General features: G+C 42.5%; 1 protein-coding gene across 1 annotated transcript in view; it reads right to left on the bottom strand.

Annotated features, from left to right (window-relative positions):
* The window catches only part of LOC308314748 (uncharacterized protein), a gene marked incomplete at its 3' end in the record, with an annotated part of 37,796 nt that extends 17,462 nt beyond the window's left edge, over window positions 1-20,334 (bottom strand). Inside the window, exons 1-8 of the mRNA XM_080762416.1 lie at window positions 20,307-20,334; window positions 17,813-17,915; window positions 6,968-7,065; window positions 6,701-6,814; window positions 4,871-4,984; window positions 3,001-3,114; window positions 1,484-1,597; window positions 168-281 (exon numbers count right to left, since the gene is read on the bottom strand). Of these exons, the coding sequence (XP_080618542.1) occupies window positions 168-281; window positions 1,484-1,597; window positions 3,001-3,114; window positions 4,871-4,984; window positions 6,701-6,814; window positions 6,968-7,047 (650 nt within the window). The 5' untranslated portion in view covers window positions 7,048-7,065; window positions 17,813-17,915; window positions 20,307-20,334. The remainder of the gene's footprint in view (window positions 1-167; window positions 282-1,483; window positions 1,598-3,000; window positions 3,115-4,870; window positions 4,985-6,700; window positions 6,815-6,967; window positions 7,066-17,812; window positions 17,916-20,306) is intronic.
* Between the last annotated feature and the right edge of the window lie 6,247 nt (window positions 20,335-26,581).

The raw sequence follows: 26,581 nt of genomic DNA, 5'->3' as shown, positions 1-26,581 counted from the left end.
TTGTATATTGGCATCGACCAGGCGTCACTCAGGCGTTTACAGCTAGTGCAGAACACAGCTGCCCGCCTTCTCACCGGCACTATAAAATATGTTATAGTGTAATAGTGTATATTGTATAGTGTTACAGTGTTATAGTGTTGTATACATTTATCGGAGGGTTGACATACTGTGAATCAGGAGGTCCAGGTTCGTTACTGAAGTCAGGAGGCATTGCTTTAGACAGGTCACTCTTCACAGACAGAAGGCTGGGAGTTGGAGACTCTGCTCTGTGGTGGACACTTCTGGAATCATACAGACAGAAATAACAATACATAAACAACAGAGACAGTGAATAATACTACTAGAAATAATACTAAGTAAATAACAGACAGTAATTAGCATAACAGTAGCTTGTATTCCATGTAGTACAAACGGTGCAATGGAATGATTTGCCCAAGGAGATAAAGACAAGTGCCTCTCTAAACACTTAAAACTTAGGTCAGGATTGAGAAGGCGTTTTTAGAATCCTGAATGGGTCTGTTGAATTGAGCAATTGTAACAGTTATCTCCTTAACACATTCCGACCAGGATTACTGCATGTTTTTGTGAGGGTACCTACCCTAGGGGACACGGGGAGAACATGTGAGGGTACCTACCCTAGGGGACACAGGGAGAACATGTGAGGGTACCTACCTACCCTAGGGGACACGGGGAGAACATGTGAGGGTACCTACCCTAGGGGACATGGGGAGAACATGTGAGGGTACCAACCCTAGGGGACCCGGGGAGAACATGTGAGGGTACCTACCCTAGGGGACACTGGGAGAACATGTGAGGGTACTTACCCTAGGGGACACGGGGAGAACATGTGAGGGTACCTACCCTAGGGGAAACGGGGAGAACATGTGAGGGTACCTACCCTAGGGGATACTGGGAGAACATGTGAGCGTACCTACTCTAGGGGACACGGGGAGAACATGTGAGCGTACCTACCCTAGGGGACACGGGGAGAACATACAAACTCCACACAGAAAGGCCCTTTCGCCAACCCCGCCTCGGGTATGGGCACTGATGACGCAGAGGAGAGAACACGCCCCCAGCACCCACAGCGGGAATCGAACCCAGGACCTTCTAGTTGTGAGGCGACAACACTACCGACCGTGCCACTGTCCCCCCTCTTGGTTTTATTTTTGATAAAGATTTTAAACTTAATAAACAAATCAGCTCCGTCGTTAAAACTCTCTTCTTCCAATCATCGCCACGGTCAAATCCTACCTCTCCCTAAAAACAGCTGGAGATGGTTATCCATGCTTTGATTTCATCAAGAATAGATTATTGCAACTCTTTGTATATTGGCATCGACCAGGCGTCACTCAGGCGTTTACAGCTAGTGCAGAACACAGCTGCCCGCCTTCTCACCGGCACTATAAAATATGTTATAGTGTATATTGTATAGTGTTACAGTGTTATAGTGTTGTATATATTTATAGGAGGGTTGACATACTGTGAATCAGGAGGTCCAGGTTCGTTACTGAAGTCAGGAGGCATTGCTTTAGACAGGTCACTCTTCACAGACAGAAGGCTGGGAGTTGGAGACTCTGCTCTGTGGTGGACACTTCTGGAATCATACAGACAGAAATAACAATACATAAACAACAGAGACAGTGAATAATACTACTAGAAATAATACTAAGTAAATAACAGACAGTAATTAGCATAACAGTAACTTGTATTCCATGTAGTACAAACGGTGCAATGGAATGATTTGCCCAAGGAGATAAAGACGAGTGCCTCTCTAAACACTTAAAACTTAGGTCAGGATTGAGAAGGCGTTTTTAGAATCCTGAATGGGTCTGTTGAATTGAGCAATCGTAACAGTTATCTCCTTAACACATTCCGACCAGGATTACTGCATTTTTTTGTGAGGGTACCCTAGGGGACACGGGGAGAACATGTGAGGGTACCTACCCTAGGGGACACGGGGAGAACATGTGAGGGTACCTACCCTAGGGGACACGGGGAGAACATGTGAGGGTACCTACCCTAGGGGACACGGGGATAAAACGTGAGGGTACCTACCCTAGGGGACACGGGGAGAACACGTGAGGGTACCTACCCTAGGGGACACGGGGAGAACATGTGAGGGTACCTACCCTAGGGGACACGGGGAGAACATGTGAGGGTACCTACCCTAAGGGAAACGGGGAGATCATACAAACTCCACACAGAAAGGCTGTTTCGCCAACCCCGCCTCGGGTATGGGCTCTGATGACGCAGAGAGAACACGCCCCCAGCGCCCACAGCGGGAATCGATCCCAGGACCTTCTAGCTGTGAGGCGACAACACTACCGACTGTGCCACTGTCCCCCCTCTTGGTTTTATTTTTGATAAAGATTTTAAACTTAATATACAAATCAGCTCCGTCGTTAAAACTCTCTTCTTCCAATCATCGCCACGGTCAAATCCTACCTCCCCCTAAAAACAGCTGGAGATGGTTATCCATGCTTTGATTTAATCAATAATAGATTATTGCAACTCTTTGTATATTGGCATCGACCAGGCGTCACTCAGGCGTTTACAGCTAGTGCAGAACACAGCTGCCCGCCTTCTCACCGGCACTATAAAATATGTTATAGTGTAATAGTGTATATTTTATAGTGTTACAGTGTTATAGTGTTGTATATATTTATAGGAGGGTTGACATACTGTGAATCAGGAGGTCCAGGTTCATTACTGAAGTCAGGAGGTTTTCCTTTAGACAGGTCACTCTTCACAGACAGTAGGCTGGGAGTTGGCGACTCTGCTCTGTGGTGGACACTTCTGGAATCATACAGACAGAAATAACAATACATAAACAACAGAGACAGTGAATAATACTACTAGAAATAATACTAAGTAAATAACAGACAGTAATTAGCATAACATTAGCTTGTATTCCATGATTTGATTTGACTTGGAGTACACAATTCAGACACCAGATGGAGCTGTTGGTTGTAAAGGAGAACAGGAGGATTGACATACTGTGTGTGTGGAGGTCCAGGTTCATTACTGAAGTTAGGAGGTTCTCCTTTAGACAGGTCACTCTTCATAGACAGAAGGCTGGGTGTTGGAGACCCTGCTCTGTGGTACAGACTTCTGGAATCATAGAAACGAAGAAGACCATTTATTCAATATGTGTACAATATGTAAATTAACGTAAGGAGCGTCATTTTTTATTTCATTATTAATATAAACAGAAGTACCGTAAAAGACGCGCTGATATTGGCCAGTAGTCACTTTTGTGAGTTCAAAATGTATAATTGCGTTATGGAAAGCTGTTTCTGACACACTAAGTCCAAGGAGAGTTTTTCATGCAAAACTAATGCTTGGAATGGATTCAGAATCATGAAATCCTCTTTGTCAGATGTATAAGTGCAGGTTCATTTCATGATGTCCTCCTTTAATCATAATTAAAATGATCTGCGGGACATTTGGCTTTAGTTGGCATCAAACCTGATTGATCTCATGATGAGATCAATGTAGTAGCCTACAGCCTACACAGCTACAGTTGCCCATATTATAATGAATTAAGGTGAGCTGGCTTAAAACGATGAATGGCCGAATGACGCGCCGTTATATACATTTTACGATGTGAATTTCACCCGGATTGGACTTGGTTCAGCGGCAGCATGCTGCCGTCCATCCGTCCGTTCGTCCCACACACACACACACACACACACACACACACACACACACACACACACACACACACACACACACACACACACACACACACACACACACACAGGAGCCAGGCGTCCCTACACTTTCCTCACTCTATTCCACCAGAATAATTAGGAAGGCAAATAAAATCATTGCAGACAACTCCCATCCTGCACATCACCTCTTCAATCTCCTCCCATCAGGCAGGAGATATAGAAGTATCCAGAGCTCAACATGTCGCTTCAGGGATAGCACTTACCCCGTAGCCATTAGACATCTGAACTCATAGTATATGCATAATTATAGCACTTTAAAAAACTGAATGTAATTTCCTATGCTGCTGGTTTTTGTTTTTGTATTGTCCTTCTTGTTTGTGTATCTATGGTTGTCTGACTGTCTGTATATGTTGAGTATGAACCAAGACAAATTCCTATCAATTTGTTGACATGGCAAATAAATTATTGAATCTTGAATCTTGAATCTCACACACACACACACACACACACACACACACACACACACAGTCATAACTGACTCAGAGGAGCTCCGTAACAAAACAATTTAAATAGGCCTATACTGCAGGCATTACTACACTAAACAACGTTGGATCTGTACAGTGCAGATAAGTGCACGTTCTTATTATAACTGTGAGTTTGTTTTCTAACATGCAGCGCGAGTCTGCCATAGCCGATCTACAAGCTCACAACGCGTTGCACTGCGAGCAGAAGGCTGCTGAGAGTGAGTCGCATGCTAGAAATATCCTAATAAATAAATAAAAAGGTGTCAGGCTTCGGCTGCGGGGCAGTTTCTGTAGGCTAACTTGACCAATGCTTCTAGAATGCATGCATATACTGTAGGCATACAAGCGCAAGCCATGCGTGATACTCTGCTTTAAAAACATGTATGTGCTGACCAATGATGGGGACACATGCCTACATATTTTATATGGGTCTGGCAACTATTCATTGATTCAGCATGAAGACTAAAGCCTTCTGAATAAATATACGCATGCATTGATCGCGAGTACACTACCCTCTGAGCTGACGTGGAACTGAGCGGAGTTTACGACCAACGTAATGTGGGAATCCTCGTAAATGCCCGTATGCTCACGCTCCGCTCACGATATGAGCGTAAATGCTGTTGTAAATGAGGTCCATAGTGTGTATATTGAACAGGAGGATTGACATACTGTGTGTGTGGAGGTCCAGGTTCATTACTGAAGTTAGGAGGTTCTCCTTTAGACACGTCACTCTTCATAGACAGAAGGCTGGGTGTTGGAGACCCTGCTCTGTGGTACAGACTTCTGGAATCATAGAAACGAAGAAGACCATTTATTCAATATGTGTACAATATGTGAATTAACGTAAGGAGCGTCATTTTTTATTTCGTTATTAATATAAACAGAAGTACCGGAAAAGACGCGCTGATATTGGCCAGTAGTCACTTTTGTGAGTTCAAAATGTATAATTGCTTTATGGAAAGCTGTTTCTGACACACTAAGTCCAAGGAGAGTTTTTCATGCAAAACTAATGCTTGGAATGGATTCAGAATCATGAAATCCTCTTTGTCAGATGTATAAGTGCAGGTTCATTTCATGATGTCCTCCTATTAAAATGATCCGCGGGACATTTGGCTTTAGTTGGCATCAAACCTGATTGATCTCATGATGAGATCAATGTAGTAGCCTACAGCTTACACAGCTACAGTTGCCCATATTATAATGAATTAAGGTGAGCTGGCTTAAAACGATGAATGGCCGAATGACGCGCCGTTATATACATTTTACGATGTGAATTTCACCCGGATTGGACTTGGTTCAGCGGCAGCATGCTGCCGTCCGTCCGTCCGTCCCCACACACACACACACACACACACACACACACACAGGAGCCAGGCGTCCCTACACTTTCCTCACTCTATTCCACCAGAATAATTAGGAAGGCAAATAAAATCATTGCAGACAACTCCCATCCTGCACATCACCTCTTCAATCTCCTCCCATCAGGCAGGAGATATAGAAGTATCCAGAGCTCAACATGTCGCTTCAGGGATAGCACTTACCCCGTAGCCATTAGACATCTGAACTCATAGTATATGCATAATTATAGCACTTTAAAAAACTGAATGTAATTTCCTATGCTGCTGGTTTTTGTTTTTGTATTGTCCTTCTTGTTTGTGTATCTATGGTTGTCTGACTGTCTGTATATGTTGAGTATGAACCAAGACAAATTCCTATCAACTTGTTGACATGGCAAATAAATTATTGAATCTTGAATCTTGAATCTCACACACACACACACACACACACACACACACACACACACACACACACACACACACACACACACACACAGTCATAACTGACTCAGAGGAGCTCCGTAACAAAACAATTTAAATAGGCCTATACTGCAGGCATTACTACACTAAACAACGTTGGGTTTGTACAGTGCAGATAAGTGCACGTTCTTATTATAACTGTGAGTTTGTTTTCTAACATGCAGCGCGAGTCTGCCATAGCCGATCTACAAGCTCACAACGCGTTGCACTGCGAGCAGAAGGCTGCTGAGAGTGAGTCGCATGCTAGAAATATCCTAATAAATAAATAAAAAGGTGTCGGGCTTCGGCTGCGGGGCAGTTTCTGTAGGCTAACTTGACCAATGCCTCTAGAATGCATGCATATACTGTAGGCATACAAGCGCAAGCCATGCGTGATACTCTGCTTTAAAAACATGTATGTGCTGACCAATGTTGGGGACACATGCCTACATATTTTATATGGGTCTGGCAACTATTCATTGATTCAGCATGAAGCCTAAAGCCTTCTGAATAAATATACGCATGCATTGATCGCGAGTACACTATCCTCTGAGCTGACGTGGAACTGAGCGGAGTTTACGACCAACGTAATGTGGGAATCCTCGTAAATGCCCGTTTGCTCACGCTCCGCTCACGATATGAGCGTAAATGCTGTTGTAAATGAGGTCCATAGTGTGTATATTGAACAGGAGGATTGACATACTGTGTGTGTGGAGGTCCAGGTTCATTACTGAAGTTAGGAGGTTCTCCTTTAGACACGTCACTCTTCATAGACAGAAGGCTGGGTGTTGGAGACCCTGCTCTGTGGTACAGACTTCTGGAATCATAGAAACGAAGAAGACCATTTATTCAATATGTGTACAATATGTGAATTAACGTAAGGAGCGTCATTTTTTATTTTGTTATTAATACAACAAAAAGAATTAACCGTGATGTTTATAAGTAAAATCAAATAGCAGGATTAACATACTTTGTATGTGGAGACTCTGGTCTGTGGATGTGATGTTTGTCAGCTCCCTCCTCCTCCTCTCTCTCCTCACACTGACTCATCTTTGGTCTTCAGGAAACCTGTCAAGATTACAGGCACGCACGCACACACATACATTTTAACCATTTATTTATGTCAACACAAAGGAGATGCATCGAAGGACACAAATATTATTGGTGCAGTAGAGTTACTTTTACAAAACCATGGGATGCGTTTTCATGATACAATAGACATGTCACTCAGCACTCTATGGGTAAAAGTAACGGTTTCTCCGGCATATATGGTGTTTTGCCTCCTTTTGGGGAATCCCAGGTTGGTGAAACCCTCTAACAACCAGTCTGTGGTATAATGTCTAGTGAAACCCTCTAACAACCAGTCTGTGGTATAATGTCCTAGTGAAACCCTCTAACAACCAGTCTGTGGTATAATGTCCTAGTGAAACCCTCTAACAACCAGTCTGTGGGTATAATGTCCTAGTGAAACCCTCTAACAACCAGTCTGTGGTATAATGTCCTAGTGAAACCCTCTAACAACCAGTCTGTGGGTATAATGTCCTAGTGAAACCCTCTAACAACCAGTCTGTGGGTATAATGTCTAGTGAAACCCTCTAACAACCAGTCTGTGGGTATAATGTCTAGTGAAACCCTCTAACAACCAGTCTGTGGGTATAATGTCTAGTGAAACCCTCTAACAACCAGTCTGTGGGTATAATGTCTAGTGAAACCCTCTAACAACCAGTCTGTGGGTATAATGTCTAGTGAAACCCTCTAACAACCAGTCTGTGGTATAATGTCCTAGTGAAACCCTCTAACAACCAGTCTGTGGGTATAATGTCCTAGTGAAACCCTCTAACAACCAGTCTGTGGTATAATGTCCTAGTGAAACCCTCTAACAACCAGTCTGTGGGTATAATGTCCTAGTGAAACCCTCTAACAACCAGTCTGTGGGTATAATGTCTAGTGAAACCCTCTAACAACCAGTCTGTGGGTATAATGTCTAGTGAAACCCTCTAACAACCAGTCTGTGGGTATAATGTCTAGTGAAACCCTCTAACAACCAGTCTGTGGGTATAATGTCTAGTGAAACCCTCTAACAACCAGTCTGTGGGTATAATGTCTAGTGAAACCCTCTAACAACCAGTCTGTGGTATAATGTCTAGTGAAACCCTCTAACAACCAGTCTGTGGTATAATGTCCTAGTGAAACCCTCTAACAACCAGTCTGTGGGTATAATGTCTAGTGAAACCCTCTAACAACCAGTCTGTGGGTATAATGTCCTAGTGAAACCCTCTAACAACCAGTCTGTGGTATAATGTCCTAGTGAAACCCTCTAACAACCAGTCTGTGGTATAATGTCCTAGTGAAACCCTCTAACAACCAGTCTGTGGTATAATGTCTAGTGAAACCCTCTAACAACCAGTCTGTGGGTATAATGTCCTAGTGAAACCCTCTAACAACCAGTCTGTGGGTATAATGTCTAGTGAAACCCTCTAACAACCAGTCTGTGGTATAATGTCTAGTGAAACCCTCTAACAACCAGTCTGTGGTATAATGTCCTAGTGAAACCCTCTAACAACCAGTCTGTGGTATAATGTCCTAGTGAAACCCTCTAACAACCAGTCTGTGGTATAATGTCTAGTGAAACCCTCTAACAACCAGTCTGTGGGTATAATGTCTAGTGAAACCCTCCAACAACCAGTCTGTGGTATAATGTCCTAGTGAAACCCTCTAACAACCAGTCTGTGGTATAATGTCCTAGTGAAACCCTCTAACAACCAGTCTGTGGGTATAATGTCTAGTGAAACCCTCTAACAACCAGTCTGTGGGTATAATGTCTAGTGAAACCCTCTAACAACCAGTCTGTGGGTATAATGTCTAGTGAAACCCTCCAACAACCAGTCTGTGGTATAATGTCTAGTGAAACCCTCTAACAACCAGTCTGTGGTTATAATGTCTAGTGAATCCCTCACAATTGATCACATTCAGAAGAACCATTGTATCTGTTGTGTCGTGTCGTGTCTTGTCTTACTATGCTAGATCTAGATAGCACAAAGTGAGGAGACTTGCTTTATAGCTAGATGTTAACACTTTGTTGTGTATAGATAATGCTCAATTCAATGACATCTGTCTCTCTGTGCGTCTTACTGTGAGCACAGTTTATGTTTTCAGCACAGTTTTCGAAGCACAGCCAATCCCAGTTGGTACCACAAGGTGGAGCACTGCTCCCTCCCTTACCCATACCCACTTCTGTCAGGCTGTGATCAACTGTCTGCCAGTGAGTGTCTAGAATAGATGCTAATGTTTTGAATTGACTTCTAAACAAGTTGTGATGGTGGGTTTAGGCTACTATGCTAAGCATTCAAATGACTGTCTCTCTCTCTCACTCACTGAATGAATTGAAATGCAAAAAATGGGCCATCTTCCCTGCATGTTTTTCCAGCATCAGTTCAAACGTTTTGGTAGGATATAAATAAGGCTGTGTGGCCAAACTGCAAATCTGCAATAATTATCGTATTGTAATTCGTAACTTTATTTAACCGTTATTCCTTTTTTCATAGAAGTGTGTATTTGTATGTCATACATGTCTTTAATGTTCAGATTAATTGAAAATGGAGGATAATTCAACAGATACAATGCCAAGGGGCTTGTCTTTGGTGTATAATATTAATTATATTGCACTGTCACTAACTTGAACTCAGAAAAGTACATTTAACCTTTATTTTTCTCGTCTCGTCTCGTCTATTTTCCCCCTCATCTTTTTTCTCGTCTCACCACGCATCTAAAAGGCACGACTGCAATTCATCTTAATGTCTTTTATGGCGTGCACGGTCTGGGAAGAACCTGTTAAACAACTCACGGAACTTTATCGTTTCAATTTCCCCAGAGTAACATTTTTCAGTTCCTTGTTCCTGACATGACAAGCAGGCGCGGAGATATAGGCGAGGCAGTCGCCTCAGGCCAGGGCTCAGGGGGCCGCTCCCGCATGCGTGGTATTAAACTGTATTCTCTCTCTCTCTCTCGCTCTCTCCCACAAACACGCTGTTAAGTTACCGCGAATAAAGCTACATTTCCTGTCAATAATAAGCAGTGTAAAATGTAGTTCATTGGGAGGTAAAGGGTGACGCTGTATTGTGAAGGCCCCTTCACGGCGCAGGCAGGAAATAGGGTGTTTAAACTGGGCTGCTTGGCTGCACGTTAAGAGTAGACTGATTTGCTCCGGTCTGTCCGGTGGCTGTATATACAGTTGTTAGCCCTGCTCTGCAATAAAAGGTGAGTTTTGATTCTTTGAACAGTCAAAACAAGACCCAAAGATTACCACAGGCACTTTCAAAAGAGGGCAAGATAGATGGAGTAAAAGGTGGAATACAAACACAACAGCTCCATCCACATGCACTGAGTCTTACTTAGTGGAGGTGGGGTGAAGTCGCATGACAGGAATACCAACTTAAGACAACAACAGCATCAGAAAGACGGACGGACATGCCCACGTGAACTTTACCACTTGAATTGAAACATTAAGAGACTATTTTAATCAACAAATCCCGAAGCCGTCCCATTCATCACAGCCATGTACAGACGGCAGGCGGCACAACTGTATGCGAGTAGCGGCCTTATACACCCTCCAGTATTTTATTAGCTCCGTTAGGAATGAATGGTTATGGATATACATTTTGACATGTGACTTGATTTTCAATTTGCTCCTTATATTGGGACCCCAGAGAACCGAAAGCTGCGCTCCTTATATTGGGACCCCAGAGAACCTGGGCTAGAAGAACAAACGTTCCGTCCTCTCACTGCATGTTACACTTTGCTAGTGCAACTAATTCACAGTATTAATTGTGAACCTTCATGAAACGAAATTATTAAATAATTAAACAGACTCTTAAAAACACATCAAGTTGGGTCACACTCTCCTGGCGCTGCCACACCTCTGTTGATTTACTCAACACTGTGGCTAATATTTGTCGGCCCCAGAGCCTATAGAAGGCTCTGCTCAGCCCTCTGGCCCCGTGAGGTGCACTGGCTTTTGACCAATGACAGCTTTATTATTTACTTTCTAATTCGTTTTCTCCATGTCCGTTGACGAAAACATGAAGTTAAGAGATTGGGGCATATCATCCAATGGATTAAAATAACGAAAGGAAAGAGACAAATATTATACGTTTTGTGGGTTTGAAATTCTTGCTTTTTGGGGCAGAGACAGACACGGCTTATTGGACCCATAAAGATATAAGACACAAAGTTAAGAAACAAAATGGCTAGTTCAATCACATTGGAAGTGGCTCGGGAGACATCCTTTGGTTAGACATAAGGTTGGTGAGGGGTGCGTTAAAACGACCGCATTAAGGTTGGTGAGGGGTGCGTTAACACGACTGGATTAAGGTTGGTGAGGGGTGCGTTAAGACGACCGGGTTAAGGTTGTTGAGGGGTGCGTTAAGGGTTAGGTTAGGTTTAGGTGTGCTGTCCCGTGGGAGGTTAGGTTATAGGGTGAGGGTTTGAGATGGTTAACATCGGTAGACAACTTGACTGCGTGTGCGTGCGTTTGTCTTGATTTGTGAGTTATCTTGGCACAGCACCATGGGTGTGTACGCATAACAAAACCATGACGCTTCTATGCGACGATTGGTATGAAAAACAAAAGGGCCATGCCAATGTCGGCTATGGGGATTAATGTGGTTGACACGCACTGTAGGAGGAGAAGATGATGAGTTCAGATATGTACCAGTGCCACTGTCTGCTATGTTGTTTAAAGCTGCATTACACCTCAAGCAGACTGTAATTATGAAACCTTTTAATTAATTGTCTGGTTTGGGTGTTATTTTGTTCATAAAGTGCATGTGATCCTCAACACAGGATTTGATATATCCAGACTAACATTATTAGTATATTGCCTTCACCACCAATAACCATGATAGTACAGCACTATCTGCACCCTCACTATGCCAGCTTGTGAATGTGATCGACATTTGCATTAATGTTTTATTTTTGCCACGGACATGCAAAACAATTAAATGATCAATGATATTACCAGAACACAAATGTATAGCCTACAGTACTAATAGACTCTTGACATGTCATATATTGTCTACTCTATTCCACTGCGCTACACATTTTAAAATAAGTGACTTATCAAAAAAAGCCAATCTACAAGCTCACAACACATTACGGCATGTTGTGACCTTGTAGATCAGCAATTGTCCTTTCTTCTTAGCCTATAATGACATGCCCAAAATCAGGATGTCAGGGTTAAAGTAGTTATAGATATATACAGTAGTTAGTAGTTACCCAATTAACTTACCCAGCAAGACTGGGAAGTTATCCACTGTATACTGGCAGGTGGCCGTCCTGAGACAGGCATTACTGTATGTGGCATAATTATTAATGCATGGTCCAAGTACAGTATATTCCATGTTTGGGATTTCAATAAATGGGTCTTATACAGTAAGTACAGTTGCAAGAGAAAGGGACACTTGGCTGCAAAGCTGAATGGGTGTGCAGTTACTGCAGTATACTTCATATTAGGTTATTAAAGCTGAATGGGTGTGCCGTATACTTCATATTAGGTTATTAACAAAAGAGCCACGTCGTAGTAAATCCTGTACATACAAACAAAGCGTGAAATGCAGATTTAACCCATTCTGACCTGAGATCAGATTCATACGAGGTTTCCACTGGACACACACTGGTACGATTAACCCATTCTGACCTGAGATCAGATTCTAAAAAATGTCAGTCGTTCTTCGATTCTTCAAAAATAGCAGACCTACAAGCTCATAATTCAGACATTAGCTGAATTTTAGTATGATGATGATGATGATGATGATGATGATGATGATCTGTCTCTCTGTGCGTCTTACTGTGAGCACAGTTTATGTTTTCAGCACAGTTTTCGAAGCACAGCCAATCCCAGTTGGTACCACAAGGTGGAGCACTGCTCCCTCCCTTACCCATACCCACTTCTGTCAGGCTGTGATCAACTGTCTGCCAGAGAGTGTCTAGAATAGATGCTAATGTTTTGAATTGACTTCTAAACAAGTTGTGATGGTGGGTTTAGGCTACTATGCTAAGCATTCAAATGACTGTCTCTCTCTCTCTCACTCACTGAATGAATTGAAATGCTAAAAATGGGCCATCTTCCCTGCATGTTTTTCCAGCATCAGTTCAAACGTTTTGGTAGGATATAAATAAGGCTGTGTGGCCAAACTGCAAATCTGCAATAATTATTGTATTGTCATTTGTAACTTTATTTAACTGTTATTCCTTTTTTCATAGAAGTGTGTATTTGTATGTCATACATGTCTTTAATGTTCAGATTAATTGAAAATGGAGGATAATTCAACAGATACAATGCCAAGGGGCTTGTCTTTGGTGTATAATACTAATTATATTGCACTGTCACTAACTTGAACTCAGAAAAGTACATTTAACCTTTATTTTTCTCGTCTATTTTCCCCCTCATCTTTTTTCTCGTCTCACCACGCATCTAAAAGGCACGACTGCAATTCATCTTAATGTCTTTGATGGCGTGCACGGTCTGGGAAGAACCTGTTAAACAACTCACGGAACTTTATCGTTTCAATTTCCCAGAGTAACATTTTTCAGTTCCTTGTTCCTGACATGACAAGCAGGCGCGGAGATATAGGCGAGGCAGTCGCCTCAGGCCAGGGCTCAGGGGGCCGCTCCCGCATGCGTGGTATTAAACTGTATTCTCTCTCTCTCTCTCGCTCTCTCCCACAAACACGCTGTTAAGTTACCGCGAATAAAGCTACATTTCCTGTCAATAATAAGCAGTGTAACATGTAGTTCATTGGGAGGTAAAGGGTGACGCTGTATTGTGAAGGCCCCTTCACGGCGCAGGCAGGAAATCGAGTGTTTAAACTGGGCTGCTTGGCTGCACGTTAAGAGTAGACTGATTTGCTCTGGTCTGTCCGGTGGCTGTACAGTACTGCTCTGCAATCGCCTGATAAAAGGTGAGTTTTGATTCTTTGAACAGTCAAAACAAGACCCAAAGATTACCACAGGCACTTTCAAAAGAGGGCAAGATAGATGGAGTAAAAGGTGGAATACAAACACAACAGCTCCATCCACATGCACTGAGTCTTACTTAGTGGAGGTGGGGTGAAGTCGCATGACAGGAATACCAACTTAACTCATTCATCGCTTTTAAGAAGTGCCAAAAAGTCCCTAAGCGCCAGTCTCTATACATTTTTTTATTTAATTTAAATTTTCATTTTTTTGTTTAAAAAAAAAAAAAAAAAAAAGATTTTTTTTTTTTTTTTTTTTTGGTCCAATGTTATACCCGTCTGAAAAAGACGACAAAGACGTCGTTGGCGCTGTGGGAGTTGCTAAAAAAGAGGTCAATTAGGTCGTTGGCAGACATTGAGTTAAGACAACAACAGCATCAGAAAGACGGACGGACATGCCGACGTGAACTTTACCACTTGAATTGAAACATTAAGACACTATTTAATCAACAAATCCCGAATGTACAGACGGCAGGCGGCACAACTTGAACTGTATGCGAGTAGCGGCCTTATACACCCTCCAGTATTTTATTAGCTCCGTTAGGAATGAATGGTTATGGATATCATATACATTTTGACATGTGACGTGATTTTCAATATGCAACCTGTGAGGCTACATTATGTGTATTCATTGATTCAGGTATGCTGGTATAACTGGTATAGCTGAGCCACGTTGAGGGGTTCAGTCGGAAGTGGTATCACCGTGGTATCACCGTGCGGCCGGGGGGGTGTGTGGTAGTAGTCAATCTGGCCTCAGGGCCCCGTGGGACATTCCCTCCGCCACTGATGACAAGCCTCTGTTACGGGTCTCAGGGCTGCTGAGTACCTCATTAATAAAACTGAACCTGAATAAACAGGGATAAAGACGGAGCAATGAGTGTTGCTTTTCTTTCCAGAACGTAACTGAGGGGAACCAGAAGCTGCGCTCCTTATATTGGGACCCCAGAGAACCTGGGCTAGAAGAACAAACGTTCCGTCCTCTCACTGCATGTTACACTTTGCTAGTGCAACTAATTCACAGTATTAATTGTGAACCTTCATGAAACGAAATTATTAAATAATTAAACAGACTCTTAAAAACACATCAAGTTGGGTCACACTCTCCTGGCGCTGCCACACCTCTGTTGATTTACTCAACACTGGGGCTAATATTTGTCGGCCCCAGAGCCTATAGAAGGCTCTGCTCAGCCCTCTGGCCCCGTGAGGGGCACTGGCTTTTGACCAATGACAGCTTTATTATTTACTTTCTAATTCGTTTTCTCCATGTCCGTTGACGAAAACATGAAGTTAAGAGATTGGGGCATATCATCCAATGGATTAAAATAACGAAAGGAAAGAGACAAATATTATACGTTTTGTGGGTTTGAAATTCTTGCTTTTTGGGGCAGAGACAGACCGACACGGCTTATTGGACCCATAAAGATATAAGACACAAAGTTAAGAAACAAAATGGCTAGTTCAATCACATTGGAAGTGGCTCGGGAGACATCCTTTGGTTAGATAAGGTTGGTGAGGGGTGCGTTAAGACGACCGGATTAAGGTTGGTGAGCGGTGCGTTAACACGACCGGATTAAGGTTGGTGAGGGGTGCGTTAAGACGACCGGGTTAAGGTTGTTGAGGGGTGCGTTAAGGGTTAGGTTAGGTTTAGGTGTGCTGTCCCGTGGGAGGTTAGGTTATAGGGTGAGGGTTTGAGATGGTTAACATCGGTAGACAACTTGACTGCGTGTGCGTGCGTTTGTCTTGATTTGTGAGTTATCTTGGCACAGCGCCATGGGTGTGTACGCATAACAAAACCATGACGCTTCTATGCGACGATTGGTATGAAAAACAAAAGGGCCATTCCAATGTCGGCTATGGGGATTAATGTGGTTGACACGCACTGTAGGAGGAGAAGATGATGAGTTCAGATATGTACCAGTGCCACTGTCTGCTATGTTGTTTAAAGCTGCATTACACCTCAAGCAGACTGTAATTATGAAACCTTTTAATTAATTGTCTGGTTTGGGTGTTATTTTGTTCATAAAGTGCATGTGATCCTCAACACAGGATTTGATATATCCAGACTAACATTATTAGTATATTGCCTTCACCACCAATAACCATGATAGTACAGCACTATCTGCACCCTCACTATGCCAGCTTGTGAATGTGATCGACATTTGCATTAATGTTTTATTTTTGCCACGGACATGCAAAACAATTAAATGATCAATGATATTACCAGAACACAAATGTATAGCCTACAGTACTAATAGACTCTTGACGTGGCATATATGGTCTACTCTATTCCACTGCGCTACACATTTTAAAATAAGTCACTTATCAAAAAAAGCCAATCTACAAGCTCACAACACATTACGGCATGTTGTGACCTTGTAGATCAGCAATTGTCCTTTCTTCTTAGCCTATAATGACATGCCCAAAATCAGGATGTCAGGGTTAAAGTAGTTATAGATATATACAGTAGTTACCCAATTAACTTACCCAGCAAGACTGGGAAGTTATCCACTGTATACTGGCAGGTGGCCGTCCTGAGACAGGCATTACTGTATGTGGCACAATGCATGGTCCAAGTACAGTACATTCCATGTTTGGGATTTCAATAAATGGGTCTTATACAGTAAGTACAGTTGCAAGAGAAAGGGACACTTGGCTGCAAAGCTGAATGGGTGTGCAGTTACTGCAGTATACTTCATATTAGGTTATTAAAGCTGAATGTGTGTGCAGTATACTTCTTATTAGGTTATTAACCCATTCTGGCCGGGAACCCATTTTGGTGTTAGCACGATGTTATGCTTTAGCTATTGAAAAATAGCAGATCTACAAGCTCGTAGCGCGCCACCGAGTGGCGCGCTACGAGCTTGTAGGTCTGCTATTTTTGAAAAATCAAAGAACGACTGACATTTTTTAGAATCTGATCTCAGGTCAGAATGGGTTAATCAGACCAGTGTGTGTCCAGTGGAAACCTCGTATGAATCTGATCTCAGGTCAGAATGGGTTAACAAAAGAGCCACGTCGTAGTAAATCCTGTACATACAAACAAAGCGTGAAATGCAGATTTAAAGGTTAGGTTATTAAAGCTGAATGGGTGTGCAGTAATACTTCATATTAGGTTACTGCAGATGGCCTTTCAGAGGACAGTGTTACTTGGGGACATGAGGAGAGTTCTACAGGCTAAACTAGTTTTGTAGCTTAAATAGTTGTTGTCAGAACATTAAGGTGTGGCACTGTACTGTACTGTACTCTATGTTGATGAGTCAACTATGCAATGCCAATGGAAACATACCTGAGATTCAAAACAGATAATTAAGTACATGATGAGTGATTCATGACCTATTTCAGCATTTTTCAATATGTTCCGCCACTGGGATTTCTTATAGGACCTTTTGATATGTTGTTACTAACATATTTATGAAACAAAACAAGTTGAAGGAGTTTCGAGCAACTTCAAACTGTCTGTGGTGTTCTCATAAGCACGAGTAGACGATAGAAATGACAAACAAGACACCCCGGGTCACCGGTGTGGTGGTACGGGCGCCCTAGGCTGCAATGGTTCGAATCCCGATCCCGACGACCTTTGCTGCGTGTTACTCCCCATATGCTGTGAGTTACTGTCCTATCAATAAAGGCATAAAAGCCCCAAAACATAAATCTTAAGAAATAAAACAAGAGTAAATCCTTTGAATAATAATTCACTGCTTCAACTTATGAAATCTCATCTTCCTTTATTGTCCCACTGGGGACAAATTCACACCATAAAGATGTTATGCGTATAGTCATCAAATGTTTGTTTGAATCTTTACCTGTCATGAATCCCGTCCGCCCATGGTTCTGTACTGTACACCACCCTTGGTTCTGCTTCTGTACTGTAGACTTTGGACTGGATAATAAAATGACTTCTGTGTCCTGATTAGATAAAGTGGAGATGGGCGGAGAGACAGAGAGAGACAGAGAGAGAGACAGAGAGAGAGGGACAGAGAGAGAGACAGAGAGAGACAGAGACTATTAGATTATATATAAAGAAAAAGATAAATGCATCACATATTGGAACGAACTCACACAATCACAACAAACTAGAAACATATTTGCCTCTAAACAGACAGTATACTGTGGCAGACTACCTAACCACAGTAACTGATACAAACCTGAGAAAGACTTTGACAATGTGCACGGACAGTAGGGCTGACCCAACAAAAAAAAATACCGTATATATTTACATTTGGCAGCAGCACCTGCAATTCAGTAACCTATACACATTTCAAAAGGCTTTGCTATGCTATGCTATTAATATTTTTTCTAATAAGGTTTGTCCTTAGAAATGTGATCATCTTTGTATAGTTTTGTATATTAACAATTTAATTATTAACGCACAGGGCCTCGCATTTCTCCCAGGCAGCTATGATTGCGAGCCATGCGTGGCGTGCGCCTCGCGCAGCAACCACTCGTCTCGCTGCTGTCATAAAGCCTCGATTAAATGGCGCTTTATTTCAGTTAATTTTACGGCAAGAGAAGCAAAATGCCGTTCCTTTACACTTGCGTGTGCCGTTTCCACGAAGCCTCTGAGTTTATTTCAGTTATAAATGCAAAATGCCGTTCGTTGTTTGCTGTGCACAGCACAGCACACGACAGCCTGTGCTGCTTTGGATTAGACACAGACAGACAGACAGACAGACAGACAGACAGACAGACAGACAGACAGACAGACAGACAGACAGACAGACAGACAGACAGACAGACATACCTGGCTGCCCAGAGGAGAGGCTGTGCCTGTGCTGTCACTGTGATGACGGAGCTATAGAGACAGAGTTACACTTCTTAACACAATGTAAAAAATACACACTGTGATGACGGAGCTATAGAGACAGAATTACACTTCTTAACACAATGTAAAAACTACACACTGTGATGACGGAGCTATAGAGACAGAATTACACTTCTTAACACAATGTAAAAACTACACACTGTGATGACGGAGCTATAGAGACAGAGTTACACTTCTTAACACAATGTAAAAACTACACACTGTGATGACGGAGCTATAGAGACAGAATTACACTTAACACAATGTAAAAACTACACAAATATTAGAGGAGTTTTTCCCAAAATTTGAAACAAATTTCCCAGAATTCCGAAGTATGACAGAAAGGGAGAAATTACCACTCCTTCTGGGGGAACAGAAACAATGTGCAGTTTTGGCTGCAGAATATGTCAATTCCTGTCACAAGTATTATTATTTTCTTTTCATTGATATTATGTTGTTATGTTGTTGTTTGTCATATCTGTGATTGTGCTTTGGCAACACTTGTAAAATGTCATGCCAATAAAGCCTGTTGAAAATTGAGAGACAGAGAGAGACAGAGACACAGAGATAGACAGACAGACAGAGAGAGAGACAGAGACAGACAGACAGACAGACAGACAGACACTGAGATACACTTCATTTAACAGTTATTCCTTTTTTCATAGAAGTGTGTATTTGTATGTCATGTCTTTAATGTTCAGATTAATTGAAAATGGAGGATAAATCAACAGATAAAATGCCAAGGGGCTTGTCTTTGGTGTATAATACTAATTATATTGCGTCTGTCACAAAGAGTAATGAACAAATGTTTATCGATATATGTCTTTTACAAGCTAAGAGAATGATAGCATTGACCTGGAAGAGGCCAGACAAACCAAGTATCACACAGCGGTTCAAGGAATTATGTTTATGTTTACCTTTGGAAAAGATTGCATTACATTCTTAAGGACAAACAAGAAAAGTTTCAGGAGGTGTGGGGATGTTTTATAAGTTACATAAAGAACAAAAAATTGTCACATTTAATGGATGGAGCTGAAGAGGAGTAGTGCTGTTGTTGTTTGTTTTTGTTGTGGTTATTGTTGTTTTGCTTTCTTTATACCAGTAATTGTCTTGTAATGTTCATTGTTGTTTTTTGTATGTTTGTATTGTCAGTTGTGTGTGTGTAAAAAAGGAAAATAAATGCATTGTTTAAAAATATATATATTGCACTGTCACTAACTTAAACTCAGAAAAGTACATTTAACCTACCGGTATATTTGTTTTCTTATAAAAGGACAAAGTCTTCATTTTCAGAATTTCAATGATGCTGAGATTACAGAAGACATAAGTACAGGCTATTGAAAATATTTAAGGATATGTAGCTGTTGCTTAGTTTAGTATTGGAAACACTAAAGTATTCAATATTCAGATATACATGTAGTATAGGCTTATTGTTAACCACAGGTTAAGTGTAAACACAACATACTAACGGCATAAATATATACTTTTATATATACCTGTGTACACCTTGTCCTTGTTGAGCAGAGCAGAGCTGGAGAGCACAGAGGGAAAAGATCGCCCAAATGATCTTCTGACTGTTGTTTGGGGGGGATGGAACGAGACACTTCCTCGTTCCGCCCACACTAGAAGAGCAGATCTACAAGCTCACAGCGCGTCGCATCGCCCCGCTCTGTGAGCTTGTAGATCTGATGGCTGCGACGTGACAGAGAGGGAGAGAGAGAATCACGCAGACCGCGTCCATTTTACCATATTATATTAAAGTTAATGGCAACGTGCTACCTATAGGTGCAATGGCAGCCCATTCATCCAAACAGAAAAGTCCTCTCTGATTGTATTAGGCCTACACAACGTCAAACTCACCAACATTGCAGCTGTTTGTTTGTTTCATAAAAGTCCACTGTAGACATGTTTCATGTTATGAGCTACTTTGGGTCCTTGCAGCTGCTTATTTTTCTAAGTGCTGGAGTTTGGAAGCGCTTGTTAGACATCACTCAACTGCCCCTGGGTACCACCTGTTTTGAATTAGCACATAATGCATGCAAGAGGCAGCAGGACGTTGCTTTTAGAGAAAACGAGTGCTTCTAAACTCTGATGGAAACATGGCTGGCCCACAAGTAAAAACACTGTAACCTATACTTGGGTGATACTGGTTGTAAAAACACTGTAATCTATACTTGGGTGATACTGGTTAAGTAAAAACACTGTAATCTATACTTGGGTGATACTGGTTAAGTAAAAACACTGTAATCTATACTTGGGTGATACTGGTTAAGTAAAAACACTGTAATCTATACTTGGGTGATACTGGTTGTAAAAACACTGTAACCTATAGAGCGTCGCAGTCCCTCCCCCTCTCAGAACGGACGAACGGCCCAGGAAGTAACTTACCATTCATTTCAGTCATAGCCAATTCAGTCCGTATTTATTTAAAGACCTTTTAAGGCTCGTACAAAGCCAACTCGAGTCGTGAGAAATCATGACAATAAACTAAATTTTTTGCACCGAATAAATAATCAGAAAGAAGAAAAAAGGGGCAGGGTACAACACTGTGTACATACTTTTTGTCCAAAATGCTGAAACTACACTCCCATGAAGCATTGCGACTGACGTTCACTTCCTGGAAGGCTGGAATGAGAAATTGCCCGCGTTGTGCACTGGAGTCGTCAGTCGTGTAGTGTTTGTTCTTTGATTATAGTTTCTAGTCTACATTAAAAAGTTTATCTGTTCTTTTGTACCATAACATAAGTATGGTGCAGTGCTTTGTTCCCGACTGCAACCACCGGCCTGGGGTCAATATTTGCCGTTTCCACACTTTCCCGAAGAACAAGTCGGCGTTCACATTATGGACGAGACGTATACGATGATATCACAGCTTCAATGTTTGATACTTGATAACAAAAATAACAATCACAGCTTCAATGTAATGGATAGCATATGTTCTTACCTAATCATTACATTTTATATAAATCCAAAGGTACCTCATGATTTAAATAATGTATAATGTATTTTGTGTTACTCGACTACAATTAATTGAAAACCTTAGTTACCAGGCAGTTAGTTACTTTATAGATTTTGGTTATTATTACAAAATTGTTATGTTTGTTCTCTTACAATAACAGCAAATAAAGACTCAAACAACGTTTACTGTATATCCATTGTTTTAGTTAGAATGGCGCACTTATTCATACAGGGATACAGTTACGGTCTCAGCGTGATGACGTCATTCACCGTCTTAAAGGAACTAGGCAATGTCAAGATAACAGCAGTGCTATTATTGAAATAATGTATGATTGAACCACATACATAACAATTCCTCCCTTCTAATTTTTAAGTCCACCAACTATCAGAATGTGCCAGGGAATATTAAGTAAATATAGGTATAGCATTCAAACAGAAATTAAGGCACCATAACAGTTATGAAATGTAATACAGAATCCCAAAACTCTTTTTCATTTTTCTTTGAATATCAGTCCAGTGTGTGTGTGTGTGTGTGTGTGTGTGTGTGTGTGTGTGTGTGTGTGTGTGTGTGTGTGTGTGTGTGTGTGCGCGCGTGTGTGTGTGTGCGTGCGTGTGTGTTAAAGTTCACAGGCCGTGTAGTCCATATCCGTGTTAACTATAATTCCAACCTCTGAGGGGGTCTACGGTCTCTTCCAGGGTAGCGCCGTAGTGGACCAGGGTCAGAGTCAGTCACACCCTGAGTAATGTCCACAGTCTCTGGAATTTGAGTGTCAGTGTGAACAGTACCACGAGCTGTTGTCATGAAGGTATCATCTGTGGCCTGAGGAGTATCTGAACCCGCTGTCTCTGTGGTGACTTCACCGGTGGATGCATCTAGAAGCTGGTCGACGTGTCTGCGCCAGATCATGTTGGGCTCCACACCGACAGTGTACGACAAGGGTCCTGTCTGTGACAGTATCTCCCCAGACATCCATTTCTGAGTGGGACTGCGATAGTCTCTGGCCAGGACTTTTTGTCCAATATCAAAGGTTCTCATCTTCCTTTTCAGCTGGCTGGGAGAACACTGTTTCTCTTGAACGTGTTTGCGAATGTCTGGTTTTAGCAAATCTAAGCGTGACCTCAAGGGTCGTCCTAAGAACAGCATTGCCGGTGTCTGTCCTGTGGTGGCATGTGCAGTGTTTCTGTATGCCAGAAGAAAGTTGGCTACCTTCTGTTGTAACGGCACTTCCTCCTTCCTGCTTGCTTTCATTGACTGTTTGAAAGTTTGAACAAAACGTTCCGCCAGCCCATTCGTGGCCGGGTGGTGAGGGGCTGACGTGATGTGTTTAATGCCATTGCTCTTGAGGAAGCCTTGGAACTCCTCCCCCATGAAAATGCTGGCATTATCACTCACTAGTTGCAGGCACAAGCCTGTGCGAGCAAAAAGCATTCGCAGGAGGTTAACTGTCTTTGCAGCCGTGGCTTTCTTAACTGCAAAGATTTCAGGCCACTTTGAATGGGCGTCGACAACAATAAGAAACATATGATCCAAAAACGGCCCTGCATAATCGATATGTATGCGATGCCAGGGGGTGGAAGGCCATTCCCATGTGTGGACAGGTGCTGGCTGGGGTTGTCGCTGGGTCTGTTGACAACCTGTGCATGACTTGGCAAGGTCTTCAATTTGGCTATCGATGCCAGGCCACCATACATAACTTCTGGCCAGGCTTTTCATTTTAACCACACCTAGGTGTCCTTCATGCAGTGATGCGAGCACTCTGGAACGTAGTGTTGGAGGTACGACAACACGAGACCCCCACATAATGCAACCTTGGCACACAGAGAGTTGATGTTGTCGTGTGGCATACTCCGGAAGCTGAGCATTCCCATGTGCTGGCCATCCGTTCACTGTCAAATCATAGACCTTAGCTAGGACAGGGTCATTTCTTGTCTCTCTTTGTACCTGTGCGCTAGTAACAGGCAGGGGTTCTATCTGTGACATATGCAGCACTACCGCAGGATCAGTAGCTTTTTCAAACGTTGCTTGTGGTAGCCGAGACAGTCCATCCGCATTTCCATGGAGCTTAGTACTTTTATATTCAATTGTGTACGTGTGCGCTCCTAAGAATAAAGCCCATCGTTGTATGCGTGCCGCTGCCATGGCGGGAACACCTTTCTGGGGACAAAAGATGGATACTAGGGGCTGGTGATCAGTAATCAAAGTGAAACGTTGCCCATAGAGGTACTGATTAAACTTTTTCACACCCCATACCAAGCTCAAAGCTTCTCTGTCAATTTGTGCATAATTGCGCTCAGCAGACGTTAAAGACCGAGAAGCAAAAGCAATGGGTCTCTCTGAGCCATCAGGCATCCTATGTGATAATACAGCCCCTATGCCATATGGTGAAGCATCACAAGCAAGGCGCAGAGGAAGGCATGGGTCATAGTGTGCCAACACTGCATCAGAGGTTATAAGTTGCTTGGCTGCAGTGAATGCTTGTGCACACTCCTTGGTCCACCTCCATTTGGTGTCCTTTTGTAGCAGTGCATTCAGTGGGTGTAACACAGTTGAGAGATTTGGCAAGAATCGATGATAGTAATTAATTAAACCTAGAAATGAGCGACATTGACTCACGTTTTCTGGCTGTGGAGCATTCAGCATGGCATCCACCTTGTCCTTAGTCTTGTGCAGGCCATGTCTGTCGATTTTGTGTCCACAGTACTCAATGGAGTCTTGGAAAAACTCACATTTGCTCCTATTAGCTCTCAGGCCATACTCCTCCAGCCTTGTTAGCACAGCATCTAGGTTTGCCAAATGAGTGGCAGTATCTGGCCCAGTCACCACGATGTCATCCAAAAAGCACTGTGTGCCTGGTATTCCTTGTAACACCTGGTCCATGGCCCGCTGCCAAATCGCTGGGGCACTGGCAATGCCAAACACTAGTCTACTATACTGGTACAGGCCCTTGTGTGTATTTATGGTCAGATATTTCTGCGAAGGCTCTTCCACTTCCATTTGTAGATAGGCCTGTGCAAGGTCAATCTTGGAGAAACGCTCACCGTGTGACAACGAAGCAAAAATATCGTCAATGCGTGGAAGTGGATACTGTTCTGCATGTATTACAGGATTCAATGTCACTTTAAAGTCTCCACAAATCCTTACTTTATCAGTTGTCTTTTTCCCCACAGGTACTATAGGCGTTGCCCACTCAGACCAGTCCACCTTGGATAATATTCCTTGCTCCACTAGATGTTGGAGCTCTGCTTCCACTTTAGGGCGTAATGCATATGGAACAGGGCGAGCCTTGTGAAATTTTGGCGTTGCGTCGTCTTCAAGCTCAATCCGTGCCTTGATGTGTTTTAGGGTACCGATGCCCTCTCTGAACACTTGTGCATGTTTATCCATTACCTGTGTCAGTTGCACGTCTGCACACAGGTTCTTGTCCTTGGTGGCGATTTGCATGGCTTTTATGTCATGCCAGTTCAAACGGATGTGCCTCAACCACTGTCGTCCAAATAATGGCACGCCTCCATACTGAAGTACATACAACTCAAGGTTGCACCCTTGGCCCTCATATGCCACTTTCACCTTTACTTTTCCCAGTGGAGTGATCCGCTCACCTGTGTATGTTTTCAGTTTCACACTGGTGCGTTTCAGTTTCACATCAGGGAAATGCTCCTTGTAGTCCTGTAAGGATATGATAGACAGTGCAGATCCAGTATCGAGTTCCATTTTGAATGGCACTCCATTAACTTTAGGTGTCAGCCATATGACTTCATTGTCACCATCTTCTGTGGAGTATAAATCAAGACAAGCCAAATTCTCTTCATTTGAGTCATCTGAGTCTGTCTCTGTTACTTCATGTACTTTGTGGCTGCCTTTTCCTGTTCTCTTCCCTTGTCTGTCACTGTACCTTGATTTGCACATTTTCTGAATGTGCCCCCGTTTATTGCACTGCCTGCAGTCTTTATCCTTGAACCAACAATCTGCAGGATCATGTGACTTTTTTCCACATCTGTAGCAAGGCTGTGTTTTCTCATTTCGTGTTTTCTCATTTCGTTGGTTTGTGTGGAACTTGTGCACTAACCTTTCTGCTTCATTGTGTTTGCCTTGTAGCTCATTTGCATCCTTTGTTGCCGTTTCCATTGATATGGCTATTTGCAATGCACGAGCCAATGTTAATTTGTCTTCAGTCAGAAGACGTTTCTGGATGCCTTCGTTGTGCATCCCGCACACAAGTCTGTCTCTCAGAGCGTCCGATAGTCCGTCTCCAAACTCACAATGCTCCGTCAATCTACGGAGCTCTGCAATGTAATCCGATATGGTCTCAGACTGTGATTGATTCCTTTTGTGAAAACGAAAACGTTCTGCTATCAGCAGTGGTGTTGGATTCAGATGCTTCTTTAGAACGTCTGTGATCTCCGTAAACGTTTTGGTAGCAGGTTTGGTGGGTGCAATGAGACTGCGGAGCAAGTTGTACGTTTTAACTCCCATAACACTGAGCAGCACCGCAACTTGTCTCTCCTCTTCAATTTGGTTAGCCCCACAATACTGTTCAACTCTTTCCACGTAGGAAGTCCAATCTTCAGCTGTACTGTCAAAACTGTCCATATGACCCACAGCCACAAATCCAGCCATATTCGCGTTGTTTTCAAGTTACTTTTACCTCGCTCTGTTGTTTATCGTCGGAGCGTCGTTCCTCGTCTTTTTCTTTATATATATATATATTTTTTTTACGTCCATTTGTTGCACTGTAGATTCGTATAACCTCGTCGCCAGTTCTGTTATGTTTGTTCTCTTACAATAACAGCAAATAAAGACTCAAACAACGTT

Source organism: Protomyctophum bolini, assembly GCF_963924005.1.
Source record: "Protomyctophum bolini genome assembly, chromosome: 1".
Taxonomy (NCBI): Eukaryota; Metazoa; Chordata; class Actinopteri; order Myctophiformes; family Myctophidae; genus Protomyctophum; species Protomyctophum bolini.
This window is presented reverse-complemented; position numbering and strand designations above follow the sequence as displayed.